The sequence below is a fragment of the Polypterus senegalus genome, chromosome 16 (genome assembly GCF_016835505.1).
Source record: "Polypterus senegalus isolate Bchr_013 chromosome 16, ASM1683550v1, whole genome shotgun sequence".
Taxonomy (NCBI): Eukaryota; Metazoa; Chordata; class Cladistia; order Polypteriformes; family Polypteridae; genus Polypterus; species Polypterus senegalus.
The window spans coordinates 53,081,286-53,108,616 of record NC_053169.1 but is presented as its reverse complement, the minus strand read 5'-3'; the positions used below and the strand labels follow the sequence as shown (position 1 = coordinate 53,108,616).

At 38.4% G+C, this 27,331-nt stretch overlaps 1 protein-coding gene across 2 annotated transcripts in view; it reads right to left on the bottom strand.

Moving 5' to 3' along the window:
- Positions 1 to 27,128, bottom strand: part of ggps1 (geranylgeranyl diphosphate synthase 1) — a 49,898-nt gene extending 22,770 nt beyond the window's left edge. The window contains exons 1-2 of one of the 2 annotated variants that reach the window (XM_039738144.1): positions 26,823 to 27,128; positions 4,035 to 4,131 (exon numbers count right to left, since the gene is read on the bottom strand). In XM_039738144.1, the coding sequence (XP_039594078.1) occupies positions 4,035 to 4,107 (73 nt within the window). In that variant the 5' untranslated portion in view covers positions 4,108 to 4,131; positions 26,823 to 27,128. The remainder of the gene's footprint in view (positions 1 to 4,034; positions 4,132 to 26,822) is intronic. The other variant, XM_039738143.1, reaches the window with a different exon arrangement.
- Positions 27,129 to 27,331: the final 203 nt, after the last annotated feature.

Below are 27,331 nucleotides of genomic sequence, written 5' to 3'. Positions count from 1 at the left end.
GCTGGCAAGTTCAAATGTATATATTTGCGTGTTGCTATAGCTGCACACTAGTATAACTATATATTGTTGTTATCTCAATCATAAGCCTAAAAGATTGTTAGAGTTAGATATTAAAAAGTATCATTTGTTGTGATTTAGCCAACTGTGGATATTGAAAAATATTCACAAAAATTAAAAGGCGTTCCAATTACAGACTTTGCATACCTGAAACATCTTGAAACCACAGGTAATGGGAGTGAGCATCAGCAAAGAGTCATCTGATGAGGTCTGGAGAAGAAATCATCAACTCTCCAGAAGGTTGCAAAGTCCCATTGAGATTGACAGTTACCTTGCGTGTGCCTCTGATGGCATGGAGCTGCTTCACTTCCCAGTCATCAAGAAGCAGTCTCTTAAGCCAAAAACACATCTCTGCCTGCATCAGTTGTATGCGAACAGGTTATCATCTGTGCTGGATAACTATTAACATCCAAATGAAGCTGATACTTGCCCTTCTGTTTGCAGTGCTCAGGTAAAAGGTTCATACTAAATGCAAAACTCCTGTTTAAATGTTAATTTGTTTAGAACACAAATTTCATGAATTTGATCCATTCATAAACTTCATTATGAATGCAGAAAATGTTTGAAGTAGCCGTTTTCTACATTGTTCTCCAATTTGATTCAGTGATTATCGTTAATTCATTAAATATCAACGGCTAAAAAGGAACTAGCAGTCAGTTTTTAAGAAGAGTACTTTTACTTAAGTACTTTAACACTGGTACTTTTAATGCAGTATTATTTCAGCAATGTAACAGTACTTGTACTCAAGCACAAATTCAGTACTCTTTCACCATTGTAATTAAAGCATTATGTACTACAATATATAAAAAGTGGGCTAAGACAGCAACTGTTAAAATTAACTACAATTCCTAATTAAGTTTACTTAAATAAGGAATTGTATGGTTTGGTGTTTTAAAAACATTTTAAAGAATGAATGCTTTTATAAAAAGTGTAAGTGCCCAAGAAGAACAGGCATCCCAGCTGGGACAGAATTTCTCAACCAGACAGGAGACCACAATATAAGGTCAGACAAGCATACTGGCTAGACGAGGAAAACTTCTAACCTGGCCAGAATCACAGATGGGAGTTAGGGACAAGCAGAATATTTAAAAACAGCATCGGAGGGTTGGGCATTACTGTGTCAGAGGTCTGGGGCCCAACACCACCCTGTTTCAAAAAGCTTCAAAACCAAGACAATGTCACATTTGATTATAGCTACAAAGCTAAACCAACATCTGTGACTGCTTGACCAAATTTACTACAGAATCAGTTGATGCCAAAAAATGTAATGGTACCAGCTCTTATAATAGCAGTTGGACAGAGTTTCTTGGAAAACACAATACAGGAGAATGAAAGTATAAAACTACATATGAAAATGTCTCGCAGTTGTGGAAACAGCACTGCATCAACACATGCTTTGGGGGTATGGGAAGTAGCATTTCCAGTAGTGGCTTTTGCCCCATGTTTGAGGCAGGAAAATTTTAGAACAATTACAGGAATTGGGCTTATTTAAAATTACACACACAATTATTGCCATTTGTTCTTCATTATGGCATTAGTTCATAAAAGTAGTGCGTAACCGTAGCATACATTCATTTCCAGACCGCAGTACACAGGTTAGTGTCAAGGTGGAACCTCACAATCAAAAAATTACACATTAGAGTCATCAGGTAATCAATCCTGTAGATCTTTGGGATGTGGAAAGGAAACTGTACAGTAGGAGTGCCAACAACAGTTCTCTATTTTTACTAGATACCAGTTTCGAACAAAGTGGCTATTTGGTTAATCTATACCAGCTCTTTGTTAATATCAAAATAAAATTCAATTTCAATGCTTCTAAGAACAAAGGAAATCTAACTTAATGACATGCACTTAAACAAAAATCACAGAAGTTTGCAGTCAGCAGGATAGGCAAAATTTTATTGCCAAGCAAGATCATGTAAATGCTAAATATCCTTGAATGAACCAGTTGGCACAGATAAAATACCTGAATATTTACTTTGTCCAGTAACAAATACTGTTTAAAATCAATACTAAAAAATTCAAAATGGACACATGATAAAGGATTTCCTGATGAACTACACGATTTCTTACCAAGATAACATCACCCCACTTTATTAAACTGGTGGAACCCCCATGTCTACCACACATTAAAATTCAAGCCTTCCATTATTTTGATACTTATGAAACTAAATACTAGTTTAGCAACCCACAATCACTGGGCAAGTTCTTGATGAATATACCAGCATTTAAAATATCACTGAATGCTTTCCGTATTTTATCTTGCATCATAAAAAAGCACAATATTGTTCATTTGAATAACGAAGGTACTTTATTGATTCAATACAGTATCACAAAATTTCACTAGTATTGGTATTGTATACAAAGAAACATCCTTGTATTATGATATCCTAATGACCAGAACTTGACCATTATAATGTTGTTGGGTTAGGTAGAGTCAGAAGGAGACAGGAAAATTATATATATTTCTCAAACTGGATACATTAAAAACCATAAGTACTCCCAAGCATTGTACACTTAACATTTTTAACTGTCCCAGAATACTGCCTTACAAGGCCATAGATCAAATTAGGACAATTATTCTCATACAAAAGTATTTTATGCTAATAGTGATCCAAGAGTGATGCATTTTAAAAAAAAGTGCTGTCACAGAAAGCTTGTTTCAGCTTGTGCTCCTTGAACTAGAAGTTCCCACAGGACTAAACTTAGGACTTGCCCGTGAACGCAGATGTAGGTGTATGTTAAACTATGTTCTCATGAGTGGGTGGTCACAGTGGCTTAAGAAAAGATTGAATTAAAAAAAAAAAAAAGCTTCTTAAAAATAAATCAATCAATCAATATTGGTTCACTGTACAGCCACTTGCAGTCAGAAAAAGATACATGTGAGCATCTGTGACATAATGGCATCTCAGTTTTTAAATTAATGTTTACAAGCATGGAGCTGCATACGCCTAGAAACTTCAAGATAACCACTTCGGGGTTACCAAGTTGGAGCATTTTCTCTCTTCCCCCAAACCCCAACCTTGTAGATTTTGCTGTTGTAAGAATCCATTTAAACTGTGTGTCCAATTCATGTGCCTTTTAAAGAGGAAACTGGAAAATGGTCAGTAGTGGGAGAAAGTGGGCAGAAGCAGGAGAAGTAAATGCACACAGCACCTTGCCTTTAATGATTAGTGAATATAACCAGAATCCTGACTCAATTACAGAATTTTAACATTCAAAATAAACAAAGTGAGCTGCCCTGCAGACAAAATGTTGGTCTTCATTAATCATTCGATATATCTTATTTTAGATTATATTTTGGCAAAGAATCAGTACATTTGGCAAAAATTACACAAACAAGGACTAGATATTAAATTTTCCCCTTGGGATTAATAAAGTATCTAACTACCTCATTTGAAGAGGAAAAACACTTAAGATAAATACTTTGTGAATAATGCAAACAAAAAACTTATGGGGAGAAAAAAAAAAAAAAAGCAGTGAATGGCTTTAGGCCACTGAATGAATTACACTAAAGTGGAGGATATCCTGTAGTTTGTTTCGTTACAAACTCTTTTGAAGAGCACAACAAAACTGGATTTGTATAGCATACACTTTCTGCTGCAGCCACTGGAGCAATCAATCAAGCACCGAATACACAAACAAGATATGCTGTTCAGCAGTAAACTTGTAAGTTTATAGTAATCATACCTTCCCCCTTGTACTAGCAACCATATTATATTTAGGGCATTGCTCCATTTTTGATCAGTACATCAAAGTGAATGGGAAACCGTGGACAATGCTTGTACATCCTGTTGCATTACATTTAATTTTTGCAAACAAGCAGTACAAGATTGCGCAAAAAAAAAAAAACAAAAAAAAAAAACCTACAACTTTGCAAAGTTACAAATGTTTAAACTTTGCTTGCAGGATTTTTAAAACCACCACCACACCAATACCATCACCAACCAACAAGTCCTAAAGCTCGCTAGGATTACCTGGAAGCTGCAGTAAATACTTGTATGGCTCTAGCAGAATTCTTTCACATGCTTCATCTTTCTTTGCATCCATGGCTTGTAACTCCCGATAATGAACCTGCCAAAAGTGAAGTAGGGGAAAAAAGGCCCACATTAAGATGACAGCATCACTAAGTACATGTCAAACAATAAGATAACAATAACCTTTAAATTTGTTATATATTAAAAAAAAAAATTTCCCCCCTGAAAATACTTTTCATAACCTTCATTTTGCATGCATCAAATGCAAGATCACAATGACATTTTTAGTTTTTAAAAAAAAAAAAACCACCCACCACTAGTCTCTAATTGTAGAGAGTGAGCTCAATTGTTTCACATGGCAAATACCAAGAAATAGAGGAACATTATAGCAATTAAATATTCAGGGTTAAGAATTTAAAAACAAAAAAAGTTTGCCACAAATATACTTTGTTTGTCACTTTGTGTAAATTCCTTTAAAACTTAATATGGGATTTGAACTTTAAGTCACCCTGAAATATTCCGTTTACCTTACTGGATGTGTGTCACAGCCAGGTTTTAATTACATCTTAAAGCTGGATCTTAAAATTGCTTCCATTTATTTGAGCTACATTAAAGTTTGCTCTTGAGACACATTTTGAAGAAAACCAATACCTACAGCATAAAGCAGTTCTAATTATGGATATGCATCTTAAAACTCAGTTAAGGACAATGAATATATTCTATTGCACATCAAAAACTCCAACAACCTCAATTTTGCATCATAAATATGCAGGTGAACACATCTGTGCACAGTATAGAATATGAAATTCAGATATAAAATTAATATCTAGTAGGGCTGGGTGATAATGCACTTAAATGTTTAACATTTAAACATAAATGCAATATTCTATACATCGATATGTTCTCAAAACACCTTAAAAAGAAAATCTCCAACATCTATGCCATAAACCTGGCATATACAGTATTCTCATATTAACATTAAATACTAGCAAAGTTTCTCCCCCCCCAAAAGAATTTCATGAATTCTAAAATGTGCGTTTTCAGATCATTTTATGCCACCTCTACATGAACAGCCAATCAGACTGTAAAATTCCACAACTGCAAGAGGAGGGCGACATCCATAGGATGCATAGGACCTTCTATGCATAAGACCTTAAAATGTAAAAGCAAAAAAGTGAATTTGGGCAGCATATCCACAATCCCACACAGAATTAAGCTCTGAACACGTACAGTGGCAACTAGGGGGTATCACAGTCCCAATCCCCAGAAAAGTATCTTTAATAGGCTCCTTCTCACTCTGCCCAACACAAAACTGAACACCTCTCCGGTCATACCTCCCAAGGCAAGCCTTCTCTACCTCCTCCCAATTTCAACTCACAGGGAGAGGCGAGGAACACAAAACCACAAAAAAAATTCTACTTTGGCCATTTCAGTCCCCAAGCCTAAACCCCACTGAACCTGTGGGATGAGCCGAATAGGAGAGTACACATGAGTGGAAGTAGCACCTTGGACAATCCAGAGAGATTCTGTAAAGAGGAATACCCTTAGGTTCCCAGCCTTGCAGGAGAAGACTCGGCCGTTTTATTGGCAAAGGGAGGTTGTAAAAAGTATCAAGTGTGATTTCATTAGAAATTCTCTTAAGGAGGAGGAATTTGTTTCTCAAAATAATTTAATTCAGTAAAAGTTGGATTTTATTCAGTTTCAGTGCAAGATTAAGGTAATTAACCTTTACCCATTTTAATCTGGGATGCCAATAAATGTGGCAGGGACTGTGTACACACGTAAATACTTATTTTGTAAGACTATTTTGTAAAGACATCTGACAATGTGTGTGTGCGCGCGTGTCACACACACGAGGGCGAGTAGTTCAGATTAGTATTTCACTTGGTTCTAAAGCCAGGGAGTAAACCAAGAACATAAAAGCAGGCAGTGGATGGCTCATAGGTCAAACAGGGGAGTACAGAGTAGGTTAAAAAAGACCGATGTGCCCCTTTTTTAGGTTACAAAAAGGCCCTAACATTTGTAACTTTCACGGAACTTTTGTAACTATACAAAACTATATAAAAAAAGCATTACTTAAATATTGTTTTTGTAGAGAATGACAATTAACTTAGCAAGACCATTTACATTTAATAAAATAGCAAACAAAGGCCCGATAGAGGCCTTCTAATATGGCAGTCATCATGGAGAGAATTTCTCAAAGCCAGAACTTTTATACACATGAAATAAATGCCTTTAGTTGACAGTATGGCGAATATTACAAGAGATTTTAATTCTTAGAATGTTAAGGTGGAGAATAAACTGTAGAGTAATAAATGGCTTTATTTTAACTTGCAGTATTAGGTATGTAGTGAGAAGTCCAGCAAAAAAATGACACCTTATATTGGCTAAGTGAGCAGATTACAATATGCAAGGGCAACTCGGGCCCCTTCGGGCAAGATGAGATATGTATTGATAATATTCCAGCCAATAAAAGGTGTCATTTTGCTTGGACTTCTCACCCTATTCATAATGGCTAACACAGTATATAACACCCTAGTACTACAGTATTAGGTATACAGTAAGGTGACCAGGTTTGCCATCCGAAAGTTCTCCCCTTGTCTGTGTGGGTGTCCTCCAGGTGTACCAGATTCCTCCCACTGTGCAAAGACATGCAGATTAGATGAACTGGGCTCTGCGATGGACTGGCACACTGCCCAGGGCTTGTTCCTGCCTTGTGTCCTATGCTAGTGTTACGAAGCACTTAACATAATACAGATCTGTGTGGAAAATTAAACACATATATACTTAAATTGATAACTATATATTTGCTTAAATGGAAAACTGGTAAAGTTTTAGGAGGAGAAAAACGCTTCCCCGATTGACTTCCATCTAGGGGTGCTCCAACGGCAAAGATCAAGCCCTGAAAAAGTCTTCCGAAGCACTAGATACTGCAGAACCTTAAAAGTGCGGGTTAACCACACATTTTCAATTTACAAAGATCACTGTATTTCTTATAAAACTCGCAGATAACTGTTTAGGGAATGTGTAAAATCAAGAAACTTCAGGACATTTGTTTGTTATTAAATGGATACATGGTTATAAAGCAGTTGTCAAATGATCACGTTGTGTACATGGGCAACCTCATTAAAAAACCAAACACATTAATAACTTAAATATAAAATGAAATTCAATGCCATTCGGAAGACTGAAACGTACATGTACTCTGCACAAACTGAAGAAAAAAAATCAAAGCAATGGGCGAGGTGGATCATGAGATTTGTGTGTTTGAACACCTCTAAGCAAGTGCACTTTGGGTGACAGGTCGATCAGAAGGCTAAGACCTTGCAGGGCATTTTTTTGAGGAACACTATCAGCAATTTTAAACGTTGACTTCTTAGATAATTATGCATCAATTAATAAATGCCTGTCTTACCCCAGATAACAGCAAATTTTATCTTTTTTCATGACAAGAAAACAGGTAACTTTTGTACTGCAAAATGGCAAATAAAAATATTCTGAAAAAAAATGGTCATCAAGTCAAAGAGCAGATTAACAAATACAAACAATGCAACTCCTGCTCTGGAGAGCGAGAGAAAGTGGGGGAAAAAAAAAAAAAAAAAAAGCGCAACACTAGCCCTACCATTCAGAGATGGATAGAAAATGCATCTCTGGGGATGGAATCCCCAACTCCAGCCGTGGGTGGCTGCAGGTTTGCATTCAAATACTTTTAATTAGTTACCTATTTTTGCTCCCAATTAACTTTTTGAATTACTTTGACTTGCTCTTGAAGACCCCTTCATTTTTTCTTTTAAAATTGTTTGTAAGTAGGGTGGGACATGCAAGTCACCATCTCAAAGGTCTTGCTTCAAAAGGTTGTAAAGTCTAGTCTCGCAGGATGTCAAAGTATCTTTCTGAGACAATCACGTCTCGACCCAAGATTTATTATTATAATAATAATCATTTGTGCTGAACAAATGTGCACGGACTGCTAGCACATCTTTCTTTTATTGCCCAGAATGAGCCAATTTGTAATAAAATTCAGCTAAATTGTAAGGTTTGAGGGTTTTTTACTCAAAATGTCTACAGCACACAACATATCTTGCTCCAAGACAATGTGCTTAAAATGAATGTCTTCAATATTTCATTCAAAAATCTCCCATACTGGGCTTTATTTTTCTACCAGCCATATTGGTCTCTGATTCCATCTCAGGCACATACTAAATTTTGCCACCTGCAGGCCAGAAAAAGACATCAGAAAACAGAATCTACTGTGTTTTGACAGGTGTGATCATGAAAATCATGGGGGCTTAGGAAGAACAGGGCTCTTAGGCTTGAATCAGTGTGCAGACTCCACCTACTGTATTGAGGAAAACAGCTCAAAACAAGCATGTAGTGTGAAGGTTAGGTGTGGTGAGACTTGAGTAGCCAATGTCCAAGAATGTTAAATTCTTAATGAGCAGAGATGGATGGACACAAAACCAGAGCCAGCATCCGAGATTAACAATATATACACATTATCTAAACCGGTTTATCCAGAGTAGGATTGCAGGAAACCTGGAGCCTACCCCAGCAGGTTTGGATGCAAGGCAGGAAAAATCCCTGGTATGCAATATGATATAGCTGATGTTAAAAGAATTATTTTGAGAGAGGGAAAAAAGGGGGGCAAAATGTTAAATTCTGCTACGGAATTAAATTTTCACAATATCAGGTATGTAAAGTTGTGAATGTGAACTTAAAAAAAAAAAAATACAAAAAAACACATTAGTAGGTTTAATTTCTCAGACTTTGCAGATCTACCTTTAGTTCGTACAGACGTTGCCAACTCAGGAATTTTACAAAGTTTGTATCGCTTTGTTAAACATTTTTAGAGCAAAAGTGGATTGGTTAGTAACAATATGCTGATCTTGTTTGAAGTCTCTCGATCAGGGTCGTTTAATTTAAAAAAAAAACTGGGAGTGGTCTCCCCTAGACTCTCTCATACACTTCAATACGAGGATGGATATTTGAGGAGTAAACCGCAAGACAATGATTTTTATATTATGTACATTAAAGAACAAATCAAATCAATTGATTATAAAAGTACAGCTGAGTAAATCAAACTCCGCAGCTGCACAAAAAAGTTCAGGCAATATACCACTGAGTTGATTTGGCCCAAAAAGTTACAATTTTGTTATAACATACCCAAAATTCCCATCTATCTTGTGTTGGTTATTGTGTTTACACACAAATTCTAGAATGTTAAGATTCATGAAAATCTATGCCAAATTTTTGCATGATTACTATACTTTCGTATGAGAAAGTAAAAAAATCTCTTCTGCAAAGTGGCAGGTGATTTAACAACAAAAAGCACTCGCCCAAAAAAACTGAAACATTACTTATGATTTATATGGTAAACATCGTTGACTAGCACACTCCAATTTCAGACATTTGAATTACATCTTGATATACAAGAGCAAAAGGAGGCACGTAAATCACCTTCTATTTCACACGCTTTACGCACCCACATTCAGCCTGCTCTGTCACCGCAAATGCTGTGTGAACACCCACCCCTCCATCACCAGCCATCATGCACTGGATAAATGAGGGTGGCTTGTGGTGGATATTCTCTGTTTTAGAGTAAAGTTACAATGGTTAAAATACTAATGGCAAGAATATTCATTCAAAAACTTAAAAACATTTTTATTTCAGTTAGTTTTTCTAGCTACTTTAATAATTTTTCATTTGGGTTAATTTTTTCAGTTTATGAATTTTCAGTTTTGATTTTAGTTTTCATTAACTCCAAGTCAAGTTCTACTGCCACACACACACACACAAAAACTAGAAGTATCATATATGCCATACTGACTATACGTGGTAGAACTATTACATATTAGGAAGTAAATAGACATCGTCATACATGAAAGTGGACTGGGAACAAAGGTTTTGTATATAAACAAAATTGTCACATACCGACAAGCAACATGGACCACTGTATCCATTGGTTTGGATTCAATTTTAACTCTATTGGGACCAGAAAAGCACAAACTGACCACATTTTAACAGCCCTTGTGACATATTCAAATATTAACCGAGCCACAAGCTACAGTTACAGCAACTCGCATAAGCTGCTGACATAACTGATACCTAATTAGAAATATAGCTAGATTATAGTAAAGTTAAATGATAGACCATTGGATATTGCACTGCTGTCAACAGTAGTTCTCTAGCAGGGTTGAAACAAAGCAGCCAAAATCCTAATGATTGCTATTCAGGTCAAATCACGTGTCTATCCCTGCTAGGTCTGTACCCAGCGAATATTGTCATAGTAGAGGTGTCTCAACGTCATCTAAAGTGTTGATATTCCCTTAAAAGCATTTTTTTTTTTTTTCATAAAAGGAAACCTGTTCCATGTAGATTCAGTCTGGTCCCACACCAATGGGTCAATAAGACATTCAACCAGGAAATTTAAAGGACAGCGATTGTTGGAACCTTGTTCGATGTTAACACAGGTGTTTAAAAAAAATTTTTTTTTAACAATGGAATAATTTTATATTACACGTTGGTAGGGTCTTTTGCTTGTGATAAACATTTAAGTTACTGCATTCTACAAGTCCTGAGTTTATTCACAATGCACATTAAAATACTACAAAGGCTCAAGAATGCAGCAGAGTCTTGTCAGAGCATTAGATAAGTGACAGCCCCTCCACATGAGAATGGTCTTGGATGCACTGTTGAGAGACAGTGTACAACAGAGGAAGCCGACTGCTCATGCTGCACAAGGAGCTCCTAAGGAACAATGCAGGAACAGTTGTGGCTAGCTGCGAGTTAATGTCTGCTATTTTATAAAGCACTTAAAGGCTGTATTAGGAGGAGTTACTGCTTCTCAGAATACAACTTTTCATTGTTAAAATGAAAAACATACCGGTTCTTCAGCTTAATCACTTGGTGTGTGTCTCAGTCTTCCCATCTCTTCATTACAATATTTAATTTAAAAACAAAAAACCCACACACACCTGTGTATTTGCACACAGATTCATATTTTGTGAAGTGGATTTATAAATGTCAAATATGACAAGTAATAACCCTGCAAGTTTCTTAGTGGAAATATACCATTATGAATCTTGAACTACAATATGAATTGCAACACTACATTTATATAGTGCCTTTCCAATCAATGCTCAAGGTGCTTCAGAGTCACAGAAGCAACAGTCACGTATATGAAACATTGGATAAAAATGTTTTCTACATAGAACACTAGAACAGATAAGATATACAAAGCAGACAATTTTCAGGAATTTGGTTTTGATGACATTTAACTTTAATCCACTTTGATTTCACTGAGAAAATTTGTGAGCTATGAAAGCTCTGATGAAGTTTCACTTTTAATATTAAGATAGAGTAGAGCATAATCTGCATAAAAAAAAAAATAAAAAAATCCCAAAGCTACTAATATGGCCTAGGGGAAGCATATAAATATAGAAAAGCAGAGAGCAAAGGACAGGGCCCCAAGGAACTCCTTGAGTGACTGGCACTGAGTAGCCCTGGTGCTGCCAAGTCTAAAAAAACTCTTGCCCATTAGTCAGCTAGGATGTAAACCACTGAAGGGCTGTGTCAGAAATGCACACAGTGTCAAATGCTGCACCAAGGTGTAACAGAATTAATGTTGGTTTTTCCAGAGTCTACCACCATAAGCAAATTAGTTACCCGAAGTAGAGCAGTTTCATATCTGTAATGTGCTCTAAAACTAGACTAAATACGGTTCCATCAAATTAGTAACTGGCGAGATGGGAGGCTACCACATGTTCAATAACTTTTGACAGAAAAGGTAATTGAGAAATAAGTACAAAAAATTAAGACTGTTCGCATCAAGACCAGACTAACATTGGGGGTTACAGAAGCAATTTTAAGAGATGCTGGCACAAACCCAGTATTAAGGAATGTATTTACTGCGGTTTTAACAGTCAGGATTATGGCATGAAGGCAGGACTTAAATATGGTGGGGATGGGATCCAGTACATTAACAAATGCAGACCAGACGTGACTGGTGAAAATTGACTAAAGGAGCTGAATGGAGAGGGAAGACAAGGAAAGAAATGGATCATTGATGTATTGGTTGAATTATTTAGATCTTTAATTTTATTACAGATGGAGGCATGGCATTCACACGACCCGACTCCAGTAGAGGAGGCAAGTGTGCCAGTTGTAGGTTGAAGTAGTTTAAAACTACAGAGAACATAACCCTCAGGTTATAATAGTCACCATTTTTCTGCCGTAACTCTTGCCAGTGGAGTATATCTGTAAGCCCTTTGATGGTCACAGAAAGCCCAGAAAAGCACAGTAAGGTCAGTCTTGAGTACTGTGGAATATGTATACTGTCTCATGCCTACTATCCTCACAGTATTTAGGCTTTATCAATGTTTGTACTTATACTTGAATAAAAAACACCAAACACTATGAAACCCAGAAAATGGCTATACATTTCACGCCAGGGAAGTTTATATTTTTCTGTGACACTGAGAAGTAAACTTAACGAGGAGCACAAAGATGCCGAAGACTTTAAATTTCTGCCTGCTTTGTTCTCCCACAGGGTTAGCCATCAAAAATGGAATTTTTACTGTAAGCATCAAGGCAGACCATTAGGCATTTGATTTTTCTGAATTATCAATGCAGATGCATTTAAAACACACTTATAGCAAGGAATAGTGCTTAACTGATGCAAGCCAGATTGATGCCAGAACCATGAGCATTCGATTATTTGAAACATCTAACGACAATGACTTACTTGAGTATTTATTTAAACCCGTCAAGAGTCCTATTGCCATTAGCTAATGTATTACTTCACTGATCAGGGAACTTGATACCTTGCTGAAATCACCCTGAGCATTAGTAAAAAGAATCTGCAATTATTCACACAAAAGTTCATGAAAATCCAGTGCACACTATTGAGTTGAATAGTTAATGTGAAGATCCCAACAGCTCAAAAGGAAAACTGAAATAAGGGAAAACTTAGTTAAACCTAACTATCCAGATATGACTTAAGGGGCAATAAACTCAGGTTCAAAGATAAATTTTAACTTTACAAGAGATGAAATAAGACTGGTTACCATCTGAACAAAGCTACATTCCACTTAACTGGTGTGCACACTCATTAAAAAAACACAAACACACCTTGATTTAATTCTTTACAGTAAAAGCAGAAATTTCAAAAGAGGTAGTAAGACTTGGATATCAACTGCATATCTACTGTAAGAATTCCACTTATCCTTCCACTCATTAAACCTAACCTGTTTACGTCAGGTTAAGGCCATAGGGGTAAGGGGCAGAATTCTTAAGGCGGCAAAAATTGGCCTTAGCTTCGTTAATTTTAAAAGATCAATTGATTTGGTTTTCATGCATCTTACACAATATCATGTAATAAAATGCATAAAACCGATGGTTTTGAAACTATACCTAGTCTCATTTAGCTAAAACTACATTACTCACTTTATACGGCAGAATAAAAATGTTCACATATCAATAGCATATGCATAGAAGGCTAGTTCAGCAAAGTTATCTAAAACTATTTAGTTGTATGGAAAGTCTTAATAAAAGTGAATGGTAAAATGCCATTTCATGTTTGCCTATTTCACTCACATGTAAAATGTAATGTTTAACAAGTTCAAAAGAGTGGTTGCTTGTAAGATTAACAATATGTTGTGTTGAGCATGCCATACAATTTATATCTCATAAAATAGCTCATCTTTGACTTGTTCTCTAAAAACTGCAAGCAAATTTTCCACAATAAGATCACGGTTTCCAGAATTTCTAATGTGAATCAGTTTAAGGCTCAAAAATTCTGGCATTTTTCAAAGGTTATTAAGCAGAAAAGATTGGCACCTGACAAGTACGATTGCCTAGAGTACCTTCTTCAGTTTTGTGCCCACTGTCACTGTATTGTGTGTAAATATATTAACATAAATCCACACACCAAAACAATTTGCCAGTGGCAACTTTAGTCCACCTAAATAGTATTGTGCCATTCTTCTAGATGACATTTTAGTTATACCACATTAAAGATAATGATCAGAGAAAAAAAAAAAACCCCACGTGCAGGGACATCTACTTCAAAACTAACCGAAACACATTGTCATCTACATTTAAAAAAAGGTAACATCTCCGAGATACTATGTAAAATTACATGACTGACTACTCCGTTAATAAAGAACATTAAAAGTATTACTGCAAAGGAGAGAAAACTTACAAGTTCAAAACATGCAAAGTCTTTCATAAATAAAATAAATAAATTATAGAAAGTGACACACAAGGCCACTTCTGACAATTTTGCATACTCGTTTCTGTTCCACTGTGAAAAATAGTGAGTAAGAATGACACAGCATGAAGAATATGTGAATTATTAAAAAAGCAAAATACATGCGCTTGGAGCCAGCAGGAGTGATCTTTTATTAAAAAAAAAAACCACCCCACACACAACAGTACTCGCTACACAAGCCAATATCCATTGTTAATACTCAGACCACAGCTACCTAAGGTCCCTGTTAACTTGATTAATTGCATCTCTAAAAGCGCAGACGGCCAACAAAAACCACCTTGTGGCACCATTAGTAGACCTTCACTAGTCCTCAGAGGTCATCTATGCTATCATATATCAATTCATTCTCAATTTATCAAAACACCCTTATTTCTATTGCAGGTATTCAGACCAAACTAATGCCACCCTTAACTGCTAAATCCACCATCTTCTTGGACATGTAAATTTATGTAAGAAATCATTTTTACCTCCAATAAATCTTTTCTCCCCTTTCCATCACCACCCATTTGTCTTTTAATGTCCAAAAAGGCTGATGTCTAACATCCATGAAAACTGTTTATGCATTTAACGTATCCAAAGTATTGCATTTAAAGATTTTTTTTCTTCTCCACTCTGGTTCGGTCCTTCAGCCTGCTCAAGCGACCTTCTAGTCTACTGCACTGTATACATCTGCGCCCCCCTTTTTCCTTCTGGTTACCAAGGCAGCGGTAGGATTGCTGCACTCCACTACTTGTCTGGCTTTTGCTATAGCAACTAAGGGAACAGATATAATCCCCCCCCATCTCTTTCAGTTAAAGCTGGCATAAAAGATCATGTGGAGCAAGTGAGCATATGAACAAGAGACAGTGATAGGCTGCTACCCGGCTGTTCAGGAGGAAGAAAATGGCCTTTTCATTCTTCAACATATACTTTGTAAGTGCATATTTTTTTGTCCAATCTGTGCTACAACGGCAGACAATGCCAATAATTACACTCATGTCTGTACTGGGGATGTGTAAAGTGTTTATCCAGGCAATCATTATGTTAGAGATTAAGGTTAACAACCAGCTGCCAAACATTAGGCACATAATCAGCAAACCAGCCATCCATCAGTCAAAATGACACACTGCTCTACTCTGTGGAAAAGAGATGGCAATATAAAACTGGATGAATGAGCAGTATTAGTACACAGACAAAAAAGGCAACTAGCTGTTGAACAAACTGCAAACAGGCAATGGTGGATATCAAGTAAAAAAACCCACCCCAAAACACGCATTCAAAACCACTAATACTGCCCAATCCATTTATTTTCTTAAATTTTGCTTCCATTTTTGGATTTAACATTTATGCTTTAACAGATACCATTAATCAGCAAATTTAAAAAAAACAAAAAAACAAAAATACAGTTAAAGGCAAGTAACAAAACCAGAGGATATTCTGTTAAATGTAACAAAACCAAAATAGGATTGCAACATATGATAAACTTCTAGTTGGAAAGCATATCAAACCTAAGGAATGTAAGTGCTGGATTTTGTTGCCTTGAGGATGTCAGATTACACAACTAGGATTTGTATGCTAAAATACATCAAGCTGCTGCCTCAACCTCTCAGAAAAGTTGAAAGATGCCAATGATTATGAACAGTCTGCATTTTCATAGCAATGGCAACCTGAACAAATGCCTTCGAAGTATGGAGTTTACCACCCGTCATTTTCCTTTTTAGGTGTAAACATAATGACAAAAAACCCACACACACAACCACTTAATGTAATAACTACAGTGGTCTGCCATTGGACTACATTCATTGGCACTTAAGAGTTACTTACTGCTCAAGAAAATGTAGTGTTGGAATGGTCATCGTGCTTGGTGGAGGAAGCACTCCCCACTGCATCAGGTCTAATAGGACTGGTTGATGTATTACTTACAGAAAGCTGATCCCTGTACTGTCACTTTTCCTTCATTCCATTTCATCCATTACTGCTGCATCTGGACGATGTTAAGGACTTTGCTGCGAGTGTTTATTGCTAAAAGTTTGTGTTGGTAGTTAAAATAGTCACATGGGGAAAAAGAGGGTTGTATGTCTGTTGCTTATATTTGTTTCATTTAAATATACAGCTTTATTAGTTCATATTCTGTTTAGGGTCTCTGTGCGAGTGGTGAAAGTAGAGCCAAGGCTAGGTGTGATGCTGGGTTCCCCACACACAAAAAAAACCCTGCGATTGAGAGGCTCCAGTCAGCAACAATATGGCTTTCAGAGTTTTCTTTAGAATTGGGCCCTTTTAAAATGTGCCCTCTATACATTTATTCTCTTAACCAGCTCAAATCAAGTCAGCTACCCTGGGAAACAGAGGCAGTTATGGCAAAATCAACTGTAGAGCTGGCAACAACCCCAGCCAGAGCACCAATAAATTACAATCCACTTATAGCTACCAATTAACCTAACACACATCTTTGTAGTGCAGGAGGAGAAAAAAAAAAAACAAAAAACCCACACCACACATGAAGACAGAGATGGAACAAAGTCTCGGATGGAGCAGAAAGAGAAGCTTGGTATTTTCCAACAGCAATTTACATTACTTTGTTCTAATTGAAGCATTTTATATTTAACATTTAAAAATTACACACTCCTCAGCCTCCCTGGAAAAGTCTATTTGGGGGTCCTGGGACAGAGGGTCCATCAGATAGTTGTTTCTCCTGAATCCGAGGTTCAAGTGTGGTTTGTGTTCTGGACACAGAACAGTGGACCAGCTATATACCCTTAGCAGGGTCTTGGAGGGTGCATGGGAGTTTGCCCAACCAGTCTACATGTGTTTTGTGGACTTGGACCATGTCCCTGGGGGAATCCTGTATGTGGGGGTGCTCCAGGAATATGGGGTACCAGACCCCCTGATAAGGGCCGTTAGGTCCCTGTACAACTGGTGTCAGAGCTTAGCCCACATTCCTGGCAGTAAGTCAAACCTGTTTCCAGTGAGAGTTGGACGACTTCAGGGCTGCCCTTTGTCACCGATTCTGTTCATAACTTCTGGACAGAATTTTTAGGCACAGGCAGGGCATGGAGGGGATCTGGTTTGGTGGACTCAGGATTGGGTCACTGCTTTTTGCAGATATTGTCCTGTTTGCTTCATCAGGCTGTGAGCTTCAGCTATCACTGGATCAGTTCGCAGCCGAGAGTGAAGCGGCTGGGATGGGAATCGGCACTTCCAAATCCTAGACCATGGCCCTCAGGCCAGAAAATGGTGGAGTGCCCTCTCAGGGTTGGGAGCGAGATCCTGCCCCAAGCGGATGAGTTCAAGTATCACGGGGTCTTGTTCATGAGTGAGGGAAGAACAGAGCACGAGATCAACAGGTGGATTAGTATGGCATCCGCAGCAATGTGGGCTCTGCATCAGTCTGTTGTGGTGACGAAGGAGCTAAGCTGTAAGGAAAAGCTCTCAATTTACCAGTCGATCAACGTTCCTACCCTCACCTATGGGTCATGAGCTATGGTTAGTGACCGAAAACACAAGATCGCAAATACAAGGGGTCGAAATGAGTTTCCGCCGCAGGGTATCTGGGCTTTCCCTTAAAGATAGGGTGAGAAGCTCAGTCATCCAGAAGGGGCTCAGAGTAGAGCAACTGCAACTACACATCAAGAGGTGTCCGATGATGTGGCTTGGGCATCCAATCAGAATGCCTCCTTGACGCCTCCCTGGTGAGGGGTTCCGGGCACTTCTAACCGGGAGGAGGCCCCCTGGGGAACACCCAGAACACGCTGGTGGGGGTGTCTCCCAGCTGGCCTGAGAACACCTCGGGATTCCCCCAGAAGAGCTAGAAGTAGCCGGGGAGAGGGAAGTCTGGGTATCTCTGCTCAAGCTGCTGCCCCTGCGACTCGATCTCAGATAAGAGGAAGAGGATGGATAGATATATTTATAAAACCTAGTCAAGAGAATTTGTTAAACCATGAAAACAAACGCCTTAAAACTTGTCTAAAAATGTTCACTTAGACATGTGAAAGCTTTAGATCGGTGTTGGAGGCATATTTAAGCAAAAGCAAACAAATGTTAGACTGACATCTACAGGTTTTAAGTATTGTGATGTATTAGGCATGAACCAAAAATGGAAAGTCAATTTGTGTTTAGTGTCATGAGAAATATTGCATCATACTATATTGATTTCTCCACCCTCTAGTCACCCACAAGTAATGCAGCTAGACGCCACAGCTTGTGCAAGATTCTTAGGCAGCAATTTCCTCAAAATAAAGCAGTTTTGTTTAATAAATGACAATAAAACTGCATCTGAAAATAATGTATACTAATAAAAGGCAAAGCCTTCACTGACTGAGTGACTCACTGACTCATCACTAATTCTCCAAGTTCCCGTGTGGGTAGAAGGCTGAAATTTGGCAGGCTCATTCCTTACAGCTTACTCACAAAAGTTGGGCAGGTTTCATTTTGAAATTCTACGTGTAATGGTCATAACTGGACGGTATTTTTCTCCATTTACTGTAATGGAGTCGAGCTCGAAAGCCATGGGGGGTGGGGTTTCGTGTGGCATCACGCCTCCCACGTAATCACGTGAACTGGCTGTCAACGCAGCGCGTAGAAAACAAGGAAGACCTCCAAAAAGCGCTGAAGAAAACGAGCATTATATTAATTAAGGCAGCGAAACAATAAGTAGTGAGTGAGTGACATATACTACCATATTCATGAGTGCTGCTACTTCGGAAACAAAGCACGGTGTAAACCTAAAGTTTAAATTAAGTTCATAGACAGGCTGCCGCTGGTGTTTGTCATGCCCACGGGTAATGCGGGATACAAGTTTAATGAGGACGCAGGATATAAATGAGAGTTTTGATCACTTTGTAACCAAGTTAAAATTGCAGGTAAAGGGCTGTGCTTATGTAAATTCCGAGAGACTGTTTGTGGGGGATTGACAGTTAAGGCGGGTGAGGAGTCATGTCATCATCTCCCCTCCCATTCACCTCATTTTGCTCTGAGCTGAGCTCCGCAGCTAACGCAAACGCAGTGTTACGGAAGCAACTGATGCTGCCACCAAATACTCACAGAAAAATCCACAAGTTAATACACACGCTCTCTCTACAGTTTCTCCACACTGAATCCTCCAGGCACTTACAAAAGGTTACATTGACAATCTCGTTAAGTTATTTTTAAAATTTTTCCTTTTCTTTTTCATAACTTCTTTAACACACTACTTCTCCGCTACGAAGTACGGGTATTCTGCTAGTTTACGAATATAAGCAAGAGTAATATTCAGGAAATGGGAGAACCATACACACCCCCTATAGGAATGTGGAAACCATCATATTTAAAATAAACATTCTTTCTAACAATCAGATTTTTGAAAAATGGTTGCCAAAATGAAAAGATCCTGGTTGAAGCCCTTTCTGGGAGATAAAATGTGTTGAAAAAGATTTGATTGTCTGCACAATAATGAATCTCAATTTGTAGGTCAAAACAGAAAATAAAATGCCTCTCTTAACTACAAGCTGTTATAAATGTTCAAATTTTTGTAATGCATTTCTCAGACAATTAGTTAAAAAAGTTTACCATGTCTAAAAAAACCATACACTGATACATTAGATAGTTGTACACTGCTTAAATACACATGGCACCCAACAATTGCACTACAGCTTTCATTGTAAAAATACACATTTACTACATTTATTCAGTTTTTTTTTTTTTAATCCAGTTTATGAGCTAAACATTCCCAATTCAGAAGGTGCAACTATAAATATAGTATTACAATTTTGACCACGCAGTAATTGTTTCTTGCCAAAACCCACTGTATGACAAATACACAGTTCAAATGGTTATAAAAAGGTGGCACGTGGGCACAACATCTTTACCAGGATTACATTTTTCCTTTAAGCCAACAAGCCTATTTAACTGGAATTTTAAATTCTTCTTTAAAACTTTCTCCAATTGAAAAACTGCTGTACAGGTAGACTCCTTATTACCATAGACATAGTGTCCCCACCCCAATAATGTTTGGGGCAAACTTATTTTTCATCAATTTATCCCTATGCTCCAGTTTAAAAACCACAAATCAAACAATTCAGATGTTATTAAAGTGCACATTGCAGAGTTGAGTATTTGCATACATTTTGGTCATAGCATGACAACACCTTTTCTAAATGGTCCCCCATTTCAGGGCACAGTAATGTATGGGACAATTGCAAATCTATTATAGCAGCCAGATTTAGGACTTCGTCACATATCCCTTGTAGGCAATGACTGCAACATCTATGATTGATAGACATAACCAGGTGCGGAGGATCTCTCTGCCAAATCTCTAATATAGTGATCTTAGCTACTGCTTGTTTCAGGGGCTTGCCCCCTCTTAAATTTTTCCTCTTCAGAATATGGAAGCCATACTCAATCGGATGACTGGCTTGGCCCTTCAAGAACTTTCCATTTTTTAAGCTTTGAATTACAGTTGCCTTAACAGTAGGATGAAGTACCATCTAATGAGTTTGGAGGAATTTACTGGAACTTGAGCAGGTAAGATGGCAGATAAGTAAGGTGTACTGCTAACTACTTCCGTTGAGGACAACACATCATTTAATGCAAGGTAGTAAAGCCTATTTTTCCATTTAAAAAAAGCACATTAGTGTCCTCTACTGGATCAGACTCAAACTAAAAATAAACATCTTCACGGTATTGATCGAGAGATTAGATACTGAATAGTTTAAATAAACTATCAAAATTTACCCAGGCCTACCCACTACTTAGGATTATCTTTATTACAGGAAACGAAAGCTGAGATGGCATACTGTACGTCTTCCATACAGTAAAGCACACTAACCTATAATAGTCCAGACAATACTCTGAAATTAGATGTTGCTGCAACAATGCTGTGGAATGTATTTGCGGTTGCTAAAGCTATTATAATAGGGCAAGAGCTTTTTTTGTTTCTGTGGGCGATACCATTGCTAGGTTTGCTGTGAAACTGCTGTCAAATGATTATAGTTAATACATTTTGCATAATCCGTTCTTTCTTGGTAAAATGATAGGGGGTTAGGGATTTTATTATAAAAACTCACCAATCCCCAAATTGGTTTCAGGGTGTTATTTTAACTAGAACAGCAAACACTAGGAATTTAGATGATTTCTCATTCTATCAAGCTAAAGGGCTGCTGTTGTAAGATGCACTGCTATAGAATCCCTTCATGCTGCAATGTACTCCTATATCTGAATCATATAAGCAAAAAGTACATCAAGATCTTAACTTAAGCACAGCTATATAGTGACTGCAGTTTGCTGCTCCAAGTTATGTTTTAGTTACACATTAGTTACACACTGTGGATGCAGTGGTGACTTTATGAAATAATGTTGAAACTTTATTGCTCTTAGAATGCAACTAAAATTAAGTGTGCGCGCAAGAAAGAGAAAAAAACTTAAGCTGCTGTCCCAGCCCACTTTCAAGTGCAGTAATGTCTATTATATGCCAAAAATTCACATTACACAAAATGGTGAATCTCCCCACACCACCCCAAAAAGTGCAAGTGCAGAGTTTTCAGTCAGATTTTTAAATCTCCTGCTCACAGTGAGAGGGGTTTCTCCATTTACAGTTTCATTTCAGTGGTAATACAAAACAGGGCCTTGTATGACATCACTATTTTGTATCACAAAATTTGACAAAGTGGAATACAGTATTGCCTTATTTCTAATGGTACACAAATACAGTACCATTATCAAAGAGCACAGGGAAATTGAGAAATGACACCACCGTTCACCACCACAAGAATCGACGACCTTACAGATGCACACAGGGCTGTGGAATCAGTAGATAATCCTTTGACTCCTTAGTTTGTGGTACTTCCGACTGACTCTTCTGTATTTAATATTGTAATGTATTTTCCATGTTGATTGAAGTCAAAATGCACATCATTTAACCACAGAACTATTGGCTAGGAAGAGAAGACTCAAACGTATTGGCCAGTTTAAACAAAAGACAAGAAGTCCTGAACATGCATCAGGCCAAAGCACACAACCTCCACCTACATTACACTTGCTTACACCCAAATTAATTTGTTAAAATGCATATCTGCAATAAAATCAACACTTTTTGTAATGTACCATAATCCAGATTACAATATGTGAATGTCAGATGTATAATAGCTCAGATGAACTTCACACTAGTAGTAACACAACTATGTTCTGGGCTTTATTCTTATATCACAGAAGTACTCAATTACGGCTGCCAATTAGGTATAAACAGAAAATCAATAAACATACTCTTATGTAAGCAACAAGTATAGTGAAAACACCTATTTACAAAAGATTGTCAAGTAAAAAAGTTCTGGCTCAGTTTATGAACGCCTCATGATTTTTCCACCTGCACACAAATCTGCTCCTAAGTACTTACACTGGCAGTAATATACTTCAGAAATAATGTTCCCTGCTTTGAATACTAAAGGTTTAACAATGCTTGCTTTTCACTTCTCTTTAGTAAGTGTTCGTGAGGCACATGCTTGAATACAAACAAACATTTTTCATTATATGACCAATTTTTGTTTATTGGTGTCTACTGTAACTGTGGCAACTGTATTAGTGTGTCCTAGAACATACACATTAGATTCTCAGATTAAAAAAAAAGTTTGAATCCCTGCTTTAATAGGTGCCAAGAGTGAAATTTGTTTTGCTTTCATTCATATTAAAAGGACACTGCTGGGTAAGGTCCTTGCTAGGGTCATCCTCAATTGGATCCGCGATTACTTGCTCATCTACCAGTGCAACCGGAACAGTCTGGTTTTACACCTAAGAAGTCTATCCACCGCATCCTGGAACTGAGGGTTCTCAAGGAGCACAAACACGAACAGAAGTAGAGTTTCTTTGCAGCCTTTGTCGATTTTCGAAAAGCGTTCGACTCAGTTGATCGAGCTGCCCTGTGGGACATCGTGAGGGTTTGTGGGATCCCCTAAAAGTTGCTGGATATCCTGGCCGACCTGTACACTGGTACAGTGAGTACTGTGCAGAGTGAAGGCAGAACATCTGTGGTTTTTCCCCAGTTGATTCTGGGGTTCGTCAGGGGCATGTTCTTGCTCCTACTCTGTTCAATGCTTGTATAGACTGGGTGTTGGGCAAGGTTGCAAGGTCCAGTGGCTGTGAGGCATCTGTTGGTGAAGAAAGATTCTTGGATCTTTTACTTTGCCGAAGATGCTGTGATCTTCGTGAAGTCGATGGAGGCTCTGATCTTCGTGAAGTCGATGGAGGCTCTGATCGGGGTGCTCGAGAGACTGAGCAAGGAGTCCAAGTGTCCTGGATAAAAACCAAGATCCAAGCCTTTAATGACCTCTTGGGAACAGCCATCAGCAGTGTGCCCATTTGCGGAGACAGTATCAACCTTGTCGAGAGGTTTACTTTGGCAGTGACATTCATGTCTCTGGTGACTCTTCCTATGTGGTCAGTAGACTGATTAGGAGAACGGTGTTGGGGTTGGTGTCATGAGGCCGCTGGAAAGGGGTGTGTGGCACTCCCGATATCTGTGCAAAAGGACGAAGGTCCAAGTCTTTAGAGTCCTGGTGCTGTCTGTCTTGCTATATGGTTGCTATCCAGTGACCCGAGACAGACTGGACTCCTTTAGTACTGTCTCTCCGGAAATGCCTTGGGTACTGTTGGTTTGACTGTGTCCAATGAGCGGTTGCTCACGAGTCCCAAATGAGGCACATTTGACCCGTACCTTGTGAGGTACAGTATCAGTTACAACACTATGGCCATGTGGAGTGTTTCCCCCAGGGTGATCCGGCTCGTAAGGTCCTCATTACTGGGGACCAGAGTGGGTGGACCAGCCCAAGGGGTTGCCCACGTAACACCTGGCTGCAACAGATAGAGCGTCATTTCCAGAGGGTGGGACTGGACCACGTGTCTGCCTGGGAGGGGATGCAAACGAGGAGTTGTTTCGTCATGTAGTGGGTGCAGCAACAAGCTGTACCAGTGCATGCTCCCCAACTTGACTGAACATTCATTTATATTGGGTGTCTCACAGAGCAAGAGTGTGTATGGGGCTCCTAAGCACCTACACTTTGAAACACATCTGACTTTTGCACCTCATGAAAGCCAAAAACTACATGATTATATGCTTAATAAATTCATTCATGCTTCACCTGCACCAGCCCCAGACTACTTCCTATGCTACAGGATAAAATATCAATTGCAAAATTCCATCATGACATAATGAGTCACACTTGAGACAAGGTCCGGCCAGCCTTTACTGCCAATGACAGAAAGTGTTGCAACTATGTAGCTAACTAATGAAGAGTTAAAGAGTAACAGTGCAGGAGACACTACAGGGATTAACAATGCTACAGACACACTGACAGATAAAGCAGCCTCCCACCTGCACTTAGACGAGTCCTAGGATATGTGCCACACTGCATGAATGTACCTCTCCCTCTGCACTCAGGGATAGGGGAAAGCACAATAAGCTACCATCTGAGCAAACTGTCAATTTCACCTAGTACAGGCCATAACACGAGGTTTTGGCACTTCTCATACCAATAAACCAGCCAACATTTAAAACACCTTCAGCAAGTTGTCCGATCAATGATACTTTTCTTCTAAATAAATTTATAATGGGATGACCCAGGCCAACAAGCCACATCTGTCACTCATCTTGGCATAAGCTTACTTGTGTAAATCGAATATAAAATGTTTACTATTAACAAAATTGGCTTCAATCCGGCAAGGTGCCCTTATTACAATAGAATTGCTGTCAACTGCCCCAATTACATTTGGACAACCACACACAAAAGCTGCAAATTCTTTAAAATGTTGTCATGTACAACCAACCTATATAAAAATAGAAGTTAGCACCTCACCAGGCGATTATGGCTCCAGCTGAGCACACAATGGGGCTGAAACTTGGAGATATCCCTAAACTGTCAGCCAGTACCCTCTGGTAGAACTCTGTTGCCAGAAAGCCAATGGTTGTTAAAACCTAAATACATTAACATGTGCAGCCCGATTTCAAGCAGTCTTTCTAATGTCAGAGTAAAGTCGGCAAATGGTTTCAAGAGAATGTCTCTTGAATGTCTGAATCGGCTCATAAGCCAGTCATCATCAAGAAGAAATAAATCCTTCCAGTCTCAAAGCTCATAGGCTTGGTATATGATCATTTGCATAGTCTTCAAGCCATGCCAAACAAGCCATGTTTTGTCAAATCAGGCAATAAGCTATATAATTGACATCTGTGCAACATAAGGTCAATAACTGGTACTTGGCAATGACATTCTGAGGTAAATCCATGCCCCTAGGGTCGAGTTTCTCCATCCCCATCCTGCACGCTTTAGCAAGGGTGGTCTCCATGGGACTGAAATGGTGCTGTGAATAAAAATGAGTAGCTAAGTGAAGAGCACAGCCAGTCTTTTAAAATGGCGGAATTTAAGTTTACTTTTTGACTCCTTTCACCTTCTAAAAAGAAATACATTGTTTTACAAAGTATGTGCCATTTCAAGACTCAGACCAATATTTAACACCATTTTTGACATTACAAAAACATGAACCCTTCAAATCCAATGTAAGCTGCAAGAACAGAGGATTATAAACTGCGAAAATAAACACCCCACTTTAAAATGCAATAGTGGCAAATATGAAAATATTGTGAAGCAAACGGTAAAATATTTCAGTTCAACCCATCATCAGTTCGTTAGTCCTATTCAAACTAGCTACCCCTTTGATGTAATTAGGCTATTTCTGTATCAAAACAACAAAAACAGACCCCGAAATTTAGCTACAAGTGTAAACTTACCACTTTAAAATTAACGATCATACTGAGGGAACTTACTGCCAGTTTTAGCCTTGACAGGAGTCCAAACGATGCGGTATTGCTACAAGCACAAAAAAAAACAAAAAACACCACGCCACCAGTTACTGTGATTAATAACGTGTGACCAACAGCTTGCCGTTATTTACGTGCACCACTGGGTACTCCCTTAATTAGTTTCCTACGGCTGTCTTAAACCATGCATTATTAAAGTTGCTAGTTAGGTAGTTTATTAGGGTTCATCTGTCGCCAGAGAAAGTAAAGAAATGAAACCACCAAGTGATATATGTAAACAAGACTCTGCTAATCTCGTTATTAACGGCATATTAAGCTTTAAAAAGCATAACATGATCACAACGTATAGAAAGTTTTCATATTTTTCGTGGAGCTTGAATGTTGTGATATTAATAAGGCTCCAAGTAAGCGAGCTAAGTGAAGTCGAAGTCTTAACGCGAGATCTTTCTAGAAAGACGCATCCTAAGGCCGCTTCACGCGTTAAAATAATGCGGACAAACATTACATCAAACAGTAGGCGATCAAACAATTCTATAATCTGGTTTATTGGATTCAAGATGTCTCAATGAACGTTTGGAGCCTAAGGATTCCTGGCACCACTGATCTGACAGCTTTCAGGTCATCAGCTGTTGTACAACAGGCCAAGCAGTGGACAATATTTTATGGGCTCCCAGAACTGGGGGACCGTTCAATTGGTGGCATCAGTTTTACATCAACACACCAGTCAATTCAACGAGTTATTTGAGTGCACGGCCCCACCCACCTGCTTACTCAAGACTTCCGATCCCGGTCACTCTGCTCTCCACTTCCGCTTTCTCGTGCTCTTTTTAAAAACATTAGGCGTTTTCTGAGATTTAAACCCAATGAAACAAGCCAGGAAGATCCTCCGCTCTTCCTAAAATCTTAAGTAGTTAAATCCTCAACGAAACAGGTACAACAAACCTTTTACGCTCTTTTGATATGACGACTAAAAATAAAGCCTTCTCATCCGCATTCACAGCAAGATATATACGCCATCGCCTCTCCAGCACGCAAGCGCATTCAGAGACAATGGAGGTATGAAAAGAGTGTACTGACCTTAACCGCTTAAATACAGATATGTCGCAATGATTTCTGGGATTTGTAATTCTATCTGCCCCACCCCCATATGACAGTCCTACAGAGGACGCGGAAACAACGGCGTTCTTGTCTTGGCTAAACTACACCTCCCATAAACGCCAACAAACGGTGTTTCCAGTCTGCGAGCTAAAAGATGATATCATTTTACAAACA